At 45.0% G+C, this 13,406-nt stretch overlaps 1 protein-coding gene across 2 annotated transcripts in view; it reads left to right on the top strand.

Moving 5' to 3' along the window:
• Window positions 1-10,826, top strand: part of SH3GLB1 (SH3 domain containing GRB2 like, endophilin B1) — a 58,455-nt gene extending 47,629 nt beyond the window's left edge. For both annotated transcript variants that reach the window (XM_029617707.1, XM_029617706.1), the window contains 2 exons: window positions 4,466-4,688; window positions 10,346-10,826. In XM_029617707.1, coding sequence (XP_029473567.1) covers window positions 4,466-4,688; window positions 10,346-10,453 — 331 coding nt within the window. In that variant the 3' untranslated portion in view covers window positions 10,454-10,826. The remainder of the gene's footprint in view (window positions 1-4,465; window positions 4,689-10,345) is intronic.
• Window positions 10,827-13,406: the final 2,580 nt, after the last annotated feature.

Below are 13,406 nucleotides of genomic sequence, written 5' to 3'. Positions count from 1 at the left end.
GCGTCAACCCCTCCAGTTAGACAAGCAGGCATGGGATGCCATGGGAAGGAGGGTATACCATGGTCCATATTAATAGTCCAGATCACCTCCTACCTCTTGTACATGACTCAGTATACCCACAACCTCTGGAAACAAGTCCAGGAGGTGGCAGATGGTCTGCCGCAACAGCCCCAGGAAACCCTCATGGCCCTTGTCCAGCAGGGCCTTGAATGTGGTAAGCAAGAGGTCGTGCTACCTATGATGTTTTCAAGACAGGGCGTGTAGTGGCGGCAGGTATTTCTGTCTGCTATTTAGCCTGGTTTTGGGCCCCAGACCTTTTTCCTGAGGTCCAGGACTGACTGGCTGGCTGGCGGACTTGCCTTGTACTGGTGATATCTTTTTGGTGACTAGGTTTAAGGAGGTGGTCGCACAGTTAAAGGACCACCACGAGACCCTCCAGTACTTGTCTGCCGGATCCTCTGCTTCACCATCCTCTTCCAAGCAGTCGCTCCACCCAGGCCCAAGGAGACCTTTCTACAGGCCTAGAAAGTACTTCCCTCTGGCCCCCTGCTCCAGGCCACAGCAGGTGAGCGCCAGGGGCAAATCCCTCCATCAGCAGGGCCCATGTGCCCACAGCCCGTGCCCCAGGCCAGTCCCGCTACAGGATTTTGACTAGCAACAAGGGAGCTTTATGCCAGCCATCTCTCCCAGTGCCAGGGGACCCCCACCCAGTTGGGGGGCTGGCTCCGCTTGTATGCCGACTGGTGGCCGACCGTGACATTGGACCAGTGGGACCTGTCCGTTATCGGGCAAGGTCATTGGCTGAATCTCGTGGACACTGCACCAGATTCTCCCCCGGGCCCGCAGTGGGTTCCCATCTCGCATCCAGAGCTGCTTCAAGAGGAAATCTTGGCCCTTCTCCAGACCAGGGCAGTGGATCCAGTTTCTCAGGGACAGCAGGGTCGGGGGTTTTACTCCCATTACTTTGATTCCAATGAAAACAGGAGGCCTTTGACCCATTCTGGATTTGCGAGCCTTGAACAGATTCCTGAAAAAGGAAAAATGCAAGATGGTATCCTTGGGCACCATAATTTCCCTGTTGAACCAAGGGGAATGGCTTTGCTCCCTTGACCTAAAGGACGCTTACATTCTCATTGTGTACCTCCAATTCACAGGAGATATCTTCACTTTGTGGTGGAGCTTCAATGTTTTCAGTACCGCGTGCTTCCATTTGGACTTGCCTCTGCACCACAGGTATTCACGAAGTGTCTCGCCATGGTGGGGGCTTATCTGCGCCAGCTCAGAGTCCAGGTGTTCCCATACTTGGACGACTGGCTAGTGCAAATCGACACGCAGGCCGGGGCACTGCACAGTACCATTCAGATCCTGGAGTATCTGGGGTTTTTAATAAACTACCCAAAGTGAAACCTCTGCCTCTTGTCGCAGTTGGCTTTCATCGGGGCTATCCTGGATGCATCACAAGCTAAGGCCTTCCTGCCACACAACAGTGTGTACACTGGCCTCCCTTGCAAGGGAAATTCAAACGAACAGCTTGGTTCGGCGTGGCACATGTTGCATTTTTTTCTAGCACATGGCCACAGCTGTGCATGTCTCTCCCTTCACCTGTTTCCATATGCGACGAGCCCAGTGGTCCCTTCGCTCCCAGTAGCTACAGGGCCTTCAGGTCCACATCAGGCTGTCCCATCTCTCAGGACCCTCTCCCTGACTTGGTGGATGTCTCCTCTCAACCTAGTGTGGTATTCCCTTTCGGACACCCTCACCTCAGGTTGTGCTGACCATGGATATGCCCCACCTGAGGTGGGGAGCCTGTCAAGAGCCTCCGTATCCAGGGTTTCTGAACTACACAGGAGATGCAGTGCCAGATAAACCTCTTGGAATTGAGGATGATCCGGTATGCCCTCTGAGCCTTCCGGGATTGCTTGACCAACGAGGTCATCCTCATTCGGACAGACAGCCCAAGTGGCCATGTGGTATAGCAAAAGCAGGGAGGTACCAGGTCCTTCCTCCTTTGTCAGGAGGCAGTACAGATCGGGAGCTGGGCACTGGCACAGAGGATGCTTCTCCATGCCATGTACCTGGCAGGTGCAGAGAATGTCCTGGTGGACCAGCTGAGCTGCACCTTCCAACCTCACGAGTGTGAACGGATGTGGATTTGTTTGCCTCACCCAGCAACGTGAAGGTGTCCCAATACTGCTCTCTGACCAGGTCGGACAGCGTGCCTCCCATGGATACCTTTGCAATCCATAGGCATACAGGAGACCTGTCCCCCAATCTGCCTCTTCCCCTAGTGTTGAAGACACTCCTGAAGTTTTGCCAAGACCAGGGATCCATGATCCTTGTCGCCCTGCTTTGCCCATGACAGGTATTTTCCTGATTCTGCAGCAGCTGTCCAGGTGGATCCTGATCCCTCTGTGGACTGCTCCAGACCTCCTGTCCCAGGGCAGACTGTGCCACCCCCAACCTCTGTGCCCTGTCCCTCACAGCATGGATGTTGAAAGGTTGATCCTTTAACCCCTGGATCATTCAGAGGACGTGACCAGGGTCCTGGTGGCTTCCAGGAAGCTGTCCACTAGGAAGTCTTATGCCTTGAAGTGGAAGAGGTTCACCATATGGTGCAAGTAGAAGGGATCTCAATCCTTTCTCTTGCCTTGTCAGATACCTCCTGCACTATCTTCTACACCTTTCGGAGGCAGATCGTAAAACTAATTCCATGCAAGTGCACCTTAGCACCATAGGTGTGTATAATCAAGACTTGGATGGTTCGCCTATCGTGGACTGGCTCATGCGAGGGCTTCTTCAGCTATGGCCTCCACTGCGGCCCCCTGCAATCTCATGGAACCTGAATGTGGTACTAGCCCAGCTGATGAAACCACCATTTTAGCCACTATATTTGTGTGCTCTCAAGCATTTGACATGGAATGTGGTCTTCCTGATAGTGGTCACATTGGCGTGCAGGGTCAGTGAGCTGCACGCCTTAGTGACTTATCCGTCCTACACTAGATTCTATCATGACAGGGTGGTTCTGCGGGCACACCCTTCATTTCTGCCCAAGGTGGTTACAGATTCCATCTTAACCAGTCCATTGTGCTACTTACCTTCTTCCCCCAGCCCCATACCGGCCTGGGAGAGAGTGCTGCACACACTGGATTTTAAGAGGGCCCTGGCCTTCTACCTGCTCTGACCAATAAAACAAGAGGGTAGGTTGTCTGAGGGCCGTTTAAGCAAAAATGTAGATTAGACACCAGGAAATGTCCAAGTTAAACCTTTATTTACGTGGAGACATATTTGTACGTATGGGCATACGTACAAATGTCTCCACGTAAATAAAGGTTTAACTTGGACACTTCTACCTGCTCTGTACAGCAGGCCACAGGCTGTCTACCCAGCTGTTTATCTCGTTTGACTACAATTGGTTGGGCAGGGCTGTTACAAAGCAGATTCTTTCCACTTGGATAGCAGACTATATCTCTTTCTGCTATGACAAGGCGGGCCTGCGCCTGGAGTGCCCTGCTACAGCACACTCCATAGGGGACCATGGCGACCTCTGTGGCCTACCTCCATGCGGTTCTGTTGGGAGAGATCTGCAAAGCTGCGACGTGGCGTTCCCTTCACACTTTCGCTGCACATTGTCTGGACAGGGATGGCAGACGATATAGGTTTGGCTAGTCTGTCCTGCACAACCTTTTTCAGCTGTGAACCCAATTCTTCCACCAGGGGCCCATGGGTGTTTTTTCAGGCTGTACCCACAGTTACCATTGGCATCCCTGTTGTGCCCTTTGGCACCTGGTTCGGTGTCTGGTCAAGCCTGTAGCTAGGGATTCACCCATGCTTGAGGACTACCATCCTGCTTGTCCTAGTAGAAAGCACACTTGCTTACCTGTAACAGGTGTTCTCCTAGGACAGCAGGATGTTAGTACTCACGAAAACCGTTGGGTTCTTCTGGTTGGTTTGTTTTTTTGTTGTATCTACATACACGACCGCAAAGAGACCCCACGTGGATGCAGGGATAGTGGCATGCTGAGCATGCTCAGTGTGCCAACCAAAGTTTCCCATGCCGGGCTCCATCTGATGATGTCGCCCATGTGTGAGGACTAACATGCTGTCCTAAAATACCTGTTACAAGTAAGCAACTGTGCTTTTTCTGTAATGCTCCATCATAACAACCAAACATCTTTAGTTGTATGCACTATTATGATACTTTGGGTCACATGTAAATGTGATAAATGTGCCTTGAAGTATCATAAAGTGAATACAGTTCTAAGGATGCACCAGTGTTATGATTAGTCTTGCTAATAAGTGCACCTGTTCTGTATATGTGACTTTTTTTTTACTCATCTGGGTAATTCTGCAATTAAAATGAAATGCTATTTTGTTTATAAAAATCGCACAAAGTGTCCTTCATGCAAAAGTTGAATTACCTTCTTGAATTGTCTTGTTGATCATTTTACTAATTTTGTTTTAACAGCTTTCCTTCTAATTTCCTGTCTAACAATAATCAGTCTTCGGCCTCTGTGCAAAATGTTCCAGCTCCCTCTGTTTCCGTGTCTACTCCTTTGCCTGCTGCAAGCAATTCAGTAGTTACTTCAGGCTTCACTGAATTGAAAGCCTCCAGTGGTAGCAGGAAGGCTAGAGTTCTGTATGACTATGATGCTGCAAACAGCAGCGAGTTATCGCTCCTAGCGGATGAGGTGAGTGTGCAGTGTTCTGTCAGAGACAACAGTTTAAAAATAAACACTTGGGACATAAAGTTGAAAGTAATTTGGGGTCTTGACATGGTTGTGAAATTGGAACCAGTAGCCTAGAAGTTGTGATTGCATCCTGGGGCCTTTGTTTTTATAAGTTATTTAGTCTATAAAGGCTGTGTAGGAGTATCCTGTTGTATTTTAGCCTTTTTATTTATTACCCAGGTTGAAATAATGGTTTTGAAGCAGGAATACTGCAGAACATTAAGGCTTGTAGCTTAATGCTTTTACTGTATTTTTAGTTCAGGTTTTGTTTTAGTGGGTTTTATGTCATATCTTTTTAACAAGGGTGTAAACCCTTAATTTCACAGCATTCTGAACTGAGTACTATTATCTCCTTTTGAGTTATCCTCATTATCCTGTCCTCTTCCCTCCAAGATCTTTTAAATGTTTTGCTTAAGTTGAAAAATCAGAATGGAAGGAATGCAGGAGAGAGCATAATGCCTAAACACAAGGTTGAAAATGCATCTTTTATAATTTTACAGAAAAAGAGCTAGTTCTATGGTAACTGTTGCAGCTGCTATATTCAACATTATTATATAATGTAGTTTTAGCCTTTTGTTAAATATAAATATTTTCTCTATATAGATGCATTCATTTCAGGATAACTCTGAAAATAGATGCATACCATCAAATTACTGTAGTGGCTTTTGATGCATGCCTAGCCTTGTGGCATCTGTGACCATTTGGTCCTGCAACTTGCTTCCTGACTAGAATCTAAGAATGTTTTATGGTGATTGTGGTCATTCTGCCATCTATGGCTTGTAGGAGATCAGTTAATACATATAGCATATGTCAAGTGGCAGCTGAAAGCCTTCAGCACCAGTCTGTATTTCAAGTTAGCTAACACATATGCAAATATCTCTTAATAGAATTTCTTGTATTCTTTTCATACTTGCTCACTTTGGAAAGTCTTTGGCATTCGGATTAAGGATGGCTATCCTTGTTTGTAAGGCTTTCTCTAGTAGCTGTCATATCTTAGTTTCCTGATCTGTTGACATTTTAAACTAATTTATTTCCTAGCCTAGTTTTGTGACACTTAGCCTTGGGACGCCTACATTTTGGGCCCCTAAACTTTACAGCATAAATTCAGCTGGACACACAGCTTCAGTTGCCTGTTAAGCATACTGACAGAATGTCGCCTATGGCTAAGAAACCTAAGCACCTTTCCCTCTGTGCTGCCTGTCATATTTGGGCATCTCAGCCTGGAGTGCACTCTAACTTGTGCCAGTGCTGCTTAGAGGCTCAGGGAGAATTATCTTCCTCTGATTTTACTAAGCTTGGTTCTTCCCAACCTCCTGATGTCCTGAGAAAGGACATGTCAGGAGGGACACCTGACCTTGGAACTCCCTTAACTGGTTTGTCAGCAGGGGACTGTAGCTCAGTGGGCACAGCACAGGTGCCTTCTGGTTTTGAAATGGGTCCTTCTGCCTTTTCTTGGGTAGAATTTATTTTTCAAGGATTGCAATCCTTTCTTCAGGTCCAGTCCTGTCAGAGTCAAAGGCGGTGACCTCTTTCGCCCAGTACTATTAAGCACCAAAGTAGACCTAGATTGGCAGCAGGCCCTCTGGATAGGAATCCAGATGGCACTGAGACCAATCCTTACTCTCTGGAGGATGGGAAAATTCCTCTGGAACAGGAACTGTATAGGACTGTTTTGCGGTTCTTTCATAGAGATGAGCTACCAGCTCTGATTTCCCAGATGGTGAAGATGCAGGGAGTACCTGGGGCAGATTCCATGTCTGAACCAAAGAAAAAAAATTCCCATTTTGGTTTCTTTGTGTAAAGCCTCTTGTTTTTTCCCTATTATGGAGGCCATTCAAGAATTGATTGATTTTGAGTGGGATGCCCTGGAGGCTAATTTCAAAGAGGGTCAAGCTTTAGAAGCCTGTACCCCCTGGATCAGTGGTGAGTGTCTGCGTTTCCGAAAGTGGATGTGCTTGTCTGTGCTGTCTAAGTGGACAGCTATCCCTGTGGAGGGAGAACCGGCCTTGAAGGATGTACACAATAGGATTGAGGCCATTTTTAAGCAAGCATTTAAAGCAGTGGCAAGTGACCTTGCAGATAGCTTCCTCTTTTTCCCTTGTTTCTTCTCTCTTAGGAGGTTGATGTCTCTGGAGTGAATTCCAGGGCAGTTATGGAGCTAGCAGCCGCCATTTTTGTAGATGCAGACTAATTTGGTCTGCACCTCAGCCAGAGGGATGGCTTCGGTAATAGGCCAGGCATCAGTTATGGCTGAGAAATTGGTCAGCTGATGCAACTTCCAAGGTTAATCTTACAAAATTGCTCTTTAAAGGCTCGCTCTTGTTTTGGGAGTGAGTTGGAGAAACTGGCCAGTAAGTGGGGCGAATCCTCAGTTGCCGGAGGATAAGAAGCAGACGCAGTGCTCCTTTGGCATGAGGGGGTCGTACCAGGGGTTCCAAGTGTGTTTGACCCTACAGAGAAGCGAAATGCAGAAAATGGTGCTCCAGTCGGATGGGAATATGGAGGTACACCTCGGACAGATCAAGGAAATCAGAAATTCACCAGACTTCAGATATTTATTACTGAGCGCAATGTTTCCATGTGGAAATGAATCACCCACAAATGACAGTTGACCCCTTTGAGATTCAGGATGAGATGAAAGGAGCCGCCCTCCTTAGGCATAATGAAATAACTGGAATAGTGATCTGTATTTTCTTGATGTGAACAGTGGGACCACAGCCCTCAGACTGACGAGCCTTAACAATGTCCACTCCACTACCTGCTGTTTCTGCGGAGAGTGGCAGGGAGACACCTTGAACACATCCTGAGGAACACTGTATAACCCCCAGTGCATATCCTTCTCATATCGCCTCCAGGACCCGCTGATCCGATGTGATTTTGACCCACCTGTGATTAAAAAAAAAAAAAAGGCACCCACTATCTCGTGTTCCCGGGGATGAGTTGGCAAACCTTCATTGAGAAGCTCGGGAGGTCTCTATCCTTTCATCCCAGATAGCCCAGGTGGGGCACTGGCTCAGGTAATGGAACCCTCTCGAGCCCCTCAATGACAGTGTGGTCCTATCTACAGGTACTCTGGCCGCAACCCTGGAAGTGGTGCCATGGGCGAAAGTGATTATGCATCCTCTTCAGTGCTCCCTGCTGTCTCATTGGAGCTCACAGTCTCAGGACTATTCAACTTGTCTCCACCTGCCGATGGAGGTCTGTTCTCAACTACAGTGGTGGTTACAAGTGGATCATCTAAAAGTGAGCTTCCCTGAAATCGCCAGACTGGTTAATACTCAAGACAGATGCGAGCCTCCAGGATTGGGAAGCTCGCTGTCAGGAACTAAAGGTGCAAGGGCACTGGAATGCGGAAGAGTCTCTCTAGAACATCAATTGGCTAGAAGCCCGGGCGGTCCAGTTGGCATGCTTGCAGTTCAGGGACAGGTTGCAGGGGTGAGCAATCTGGATAATGTCTGACAATGCAACAATAGTGACTTACATCAATCGGCAGGGAGGAACCAGGAGCCAGCAAGTATCTCAGGAGAGAGACCAACTTTTGAAATGGGCAGAAGTACATCTTCAGGAGATCACAGCTTCGCACATTGCAGGAAAAGACAATGTAAGAGCAGACTTTCTCAGCAGGGAGAGTCTGGACCCAGGAGAATGGGTATTGTCAGCTGGCAACTTCTTGCAATGCAAAGGATCTTTGATTCTTCAGTCACAGGAGAGATACAAAGTCCTTGGGTATCAATGCTGTGGTGCAGGACTGGCCAGAGGACAAACTGCTGTATGCCTTTCCCCCATGGCTCATGTTGGACAAAATGGTTTGCAGGGTCGAGGGTCACAGAGGGATGGTGCTTTTGGTGGCACCAGATTGACCCAGGAGACATGGTATGCAGATTTGCGAAGGCTCCTGGTAGATTCCCCCCTCTGGTTTCCGGCACACAGGAATCTGGTGCAGTAGGGACCTGTTTTTCATGAAGATCTGACTGTTTTGTCTTATGGTATGACCCTTGAGAGGGCTCGCTTGCTGAAGCATGGATATTCTACTGTGGTAATTGCCACCTTTCTATGAGCAAGAAAGTTCTCCATTTCCTTAGCCTATGTGTGGGCTTGGTGTGAAGATTATGGGGTGCTTCCTTGTTCAGTTAATATCTCATTCATTTTGGAATTTTTGCGGGATAGATTGAATAAAGGGTTAGCCCTTAATTCCTTGAAGTAGAGGTAGTGGCTCTTGCCTGTATCAGGAGTCAGATAAATGGTGAATCCTTATCGGCTCATCCAGATGTGGCCTGTTTCTTGAAAAGAGTGAAACATCTTCGTCCTCCCTTATGGTTACTGGTACCCTTATGGAGTCTTAATCTGGTCTTGGATTTCTTGATGGGCCCAGTGTTTTGTCCAATGCGTAGCCTTTCCTTGTGGTTACTGACCTTGAAAACTGTGTTTCTTGTGGCGATTTGTTCTGCGTGTCAAATATGAGCTGCAGGCCTTGTCTTGCAGGGAGCCATTCCTTCGGGTGATACAGCTACTCACTGTTCCTCCTTTTTTGCCAGAAATGTCCGTTCATTTCCCTGCCGTCTCTGAATAGGGAAAGAGCTGCGTAGGAATATCACCTGGTGTGGCTCTTGGATGTCAAGAGACAAGTTGTGAGGTATCTAGAGATTTTTAAACCTTTCTATAAGAAAGGTTTGTCCTTCACGGTGGAGATGAACAGGGCGAGCCAGCTTCACTGGCTACAATAGTTTGCTGGATAAGGAGGTAAACAAGGCCGTATATGTGAATGCTGAAAAGCCGCTACTCAGGTTAGAGCTCATTCCACTAGGGCTCAGGTAGTATGGGTGGAGGTTTTATTGTCTCCCATCAACATTTGCCAAACTGCGACGTGGTCCTCCTTACACACCTTTTCTAGATATTATATAGATGTGCAGGCCCGGGAGGACGCAGCCTTTTCACGTGTGGTTTTGACAAGACTGAGGGCAGCATCCTCTCCTATTTGAGTAGCTTGGGTACATCCCACTGGTCCTGAATTCATCTGTCTGGGTACTAGGAAATGTGGAATTACTACTTACCTGATAATTTCCTTTTCCTTAATCTAGACAGATGAATTCAGCTTCCCCACCCTTGGCTGCCGAATGATCATGTTTTGGTCCTGTGCGGCTGCATGTTCCAGGGGTTACTGGTAAGGGTTACTCCAGACCCTAAGTTAGTATTAATGCATTTTTGTCTGAGCTCATTGTTTCCTGTTGGCTGAGTACTGAAATGGTTATCTGTTATTAATCAAGTTTTTGGCTAGTCAGTCCACAGTTGGCTTTTGAAGAGAATACTGGCAGGCTGTTGTCACTGCATTATATATACTGCAGTGACGTCGGTTTGCTCAGTCTCCATCTGCTGGTAGAGGTGCATTACCCACTGGTCCTGAATTCGTCTGGTCTAAGGAAAAGGAAATTATCAGGTAAGTAGTAATTTCTCATTGTTGGAGTCAGAACCTCCCAGAGGAAAAGTAATCATTGATAGCTTTATAGGAAGCAATATGACTATTTAGGCTGTTGAAGCCACGAAGCATAACGTTTTTGTTTAATGGAGTCAAATTGTCATATAAAATAAGTGATGACCTTGCATTTTCTGTTTTCTCCTAGGTGATAACTGTGTACAGTGTCCTTGGGATGGATTCAGATTGGTTGATGGGGGAAAGAGGAAATCAGAAAGGCAAAGTGCCTATTACATATTTAGAGTTGCTAAACTAAATGGATGCTTATGTTCAGATTGCCAGTTATGGTGATACTATATTTATATGCAATTAACTTTATATAAAGCAGATTTACGTTCTTCCATGTTAATGTCTTAAATACCAGCCATTAAAACCTGGCCATAGACTTCTGCCAGCCAGTATTGTTGCATGATAAATGCGCCAGAACTTCACATTTAATTTCTGTTAAAGGCTTTTGTTATGTGCCAATATTTGTGGTTTCTTACAGAATTATGTTTCCACTGAAGTTTTCATTAATAAACGTCTAGCTTTTGAATAATTTTCATTGAAAGGGGGGTTCTGTTTTCTACGGAAGCTTGCCATTAATGAAAAAACTTTCCTTGTGTAAAATAAATTTATTGTGAATCAGTGTGGAGCTTTGTCTGATTCTTTGCAGAGTATTCAATTTACTAAAATTGATGTCTCTTTAAAGTGCTGTGATTGTGCTTTTTTTTTCTTTTACCAGTACATTTTAGCTGCAGTTCAAGAGGTTAGCTAAGCCATATTTGTACATGTACGGAACCCCAGTTTATTAGCCAAAACTGCCCCCTCAGTATTTACAGTGCCTGTAACTGCTATAAGTTTGAGAGAAGTTCCCCCTGCTACCTTCTGTTGTCAGTGTTACCACTGACTGCATCATTTAGTAGCCCATTACTGTCAAGAACCTGACAAGGCAAGTGCTGCTCTGTAAGGTTTCTGCAGGAGGATCTGATGAATACTTATAATTCTAAATCATCCCTAGGCCTTTTTATCGTACTCTACGAAGGGAAGGATGCTTATGAGAGATCACCATGGTTGTATACCCTGCCCCACAATAACGTTTCTGTTTAGTATCCTATCCATACTGGATTTTCAGTACATGTAAGGGGGATCCTGACCAGGATTTTGTTTTTTTGATCCACATATATGCTCATGCTGTGTAGAACTTTCTTGTTTTATTCACTTATAAATGTTTTCCTTATGTGGTTTTGAAGTTTGTACTGTTTTTACAGTACATAATTGTAGCACCCCCAAGAACAGGGATTCTCAACTTTTTTTGTTTTGTTTTGTGCCCTCAGGGTGTGGTCACTAACTCTTACTGGTGGCCACACAGTTTTCCTAAAATGCTGTTAATGTTGGCCTCAACTTATGACTGCAGAAAAAATACATTGCTGGCTGCATTTAAAAAACATTACCATAGACATCCAGAACGTTGTCAATAGTATTTAAAAAGCAAGTTGCAGTACTGAGCTCTATTGACCCTATAAGATGTTTCCTTTTCCAATTGATTAAAAATAAATTTGAGAGCTGTAAAATGCTCCTGCAAGACCAGTGTTTAGCATAAAGCAAACTATATCTTTCAGTCGGGGGCCCCTTTTTAAATGCTGCTATTTATACACTGTGGAGTTGCCGTATAAAATGAAAGTTATGATACCACAAAGAAGTTTGTGTGGACATTGAATTTATTCTGCACATTTTTCGTTGGTTGCTGTGAGTCAAATTTTGTTACCATTGAATCAGTGAATAAACAGTGCATTTCCTGGTGTATTTTCAAGATAATTTGCAAAGAATTATATTGCTTAAGGACCTTTTTTTTTTTTTTTTTTTTTTTCTCTCCTGTGTACCTTTATCCTCAAAAGGCTGATTACTTGCCTTAACCATTTCACATCCAAGTATGAAGATGGGAATACTCTGCTCTTTGACTCAGATAAAAACAATTTAGTCATCTTCAATGCATTTTGCTAAACTAAAGGAAGAGATGACAAGGTTGATATTAAGTGCTACTTAGCCAGATAAGTTTGGACTTATGCAGTTAAGCAACGCTGTTTGAATATTTGACGTTCAGCAGTTCCAATTAGCTGGATAACTGTTTATTGGGCTTATACTGCCCTTGGCACTTGAACTCTAGCTTGAGCCTTTAGAAAGTCAGTTCAAAGTTTCACCAGTTTGATATCAGATAAATTCAGTTCTTGGTTACCGAAAATATGTATTTGAATGAAAAACTCAACACACAGGGTACAAAGAGTAGCTGTACAGATTAGAGACTAATATAGTTGTAGGCTTTCTCTGATAACATGAGATGCCAGACCAAGGATCCATCAAGTCCAGTATCCTGTCTCCAAAAGTAGCCAATCCAAGTCACAAGTACCTGGCAAGAACCCAAACATTAAATCCCATCCTAATGCCGGCAACAAGTAGAGGTTATTTCCTGTAGCTGACTGTAGCTGTGGGTTAATAGTTCAGGGTAAAACGATGATGCTTCTCAGATTGTAAGAGGATGAAGATAAGAAGTTAGCTTGCCAAGAGTCTTCCAACGGAACGTCACTTCAGGAAGTAAACTGTCCCGGGCTGCTTTTGGTCAGGGGACCAATGAGGAGAGGAACATAGAGCACGCAGGAACAGATCCAAAAAGAAGTTCAGAAACCCTCAGGAATAACTAATCAGGATAAAGCTTGTACCCTGTAGAAAGTCTAAGCCAAACAATCTCACACAATTAGATGTGGTAGTATGCTAAAGAAACATACAAATACACTGTGGAGACAGAACATAGCTAAAATATTATCCAGCAAAGTGGTGGGCAGGATGGAGTTCTAGGACATGGCTACTTATCCAGATAAATGGTGATATCCAGCTATCTTAGCCATGATTATCTGGTTAATTTATTCAGCCGAATATGGACCTCAAGGTTTATAAAATGTCTTCCTATTTTCCTTGGTGTTTTTTAAAAGCAGAACAGTGCAGTACATTTTTTCACTTGGAGAACTTCAGGCAAGCTCCATCAAATTGTCAACACAGATGAGTGCTGTCACACTAAAATTCACACTATAAACGTGTGCCACAAGGAAAAAGAAAATGATTTTCAATAAGTAGAATATAGCCAGTGTTGCTATTAAAATGAGTTTCTGGAATCATTTTTTTTCTAAATTTATCATTAAGTTTGAGCCTTGTGCAGCATGCTTTAACAGTGAGTA

The sequence above is a fragment of the Rhinatrema bivittatum genome, chromosome 10 (assembly GCF_901001135.1).
Source record: "Rhinatrema bivittatum chromosome 10, aRhiBiv1.1, whole genome shotgun sequence".
NCBI classification, from domain to species: Eukaryota; Metazoa; Chordata; class Amphibia; order Gymnophiona; family Rhinatrematidae; genus Rhinatrema; species Rhinatrema bivittatum.
This window is presented reverse-complemented; position numbering and strand designations above follow the sequence as displayed.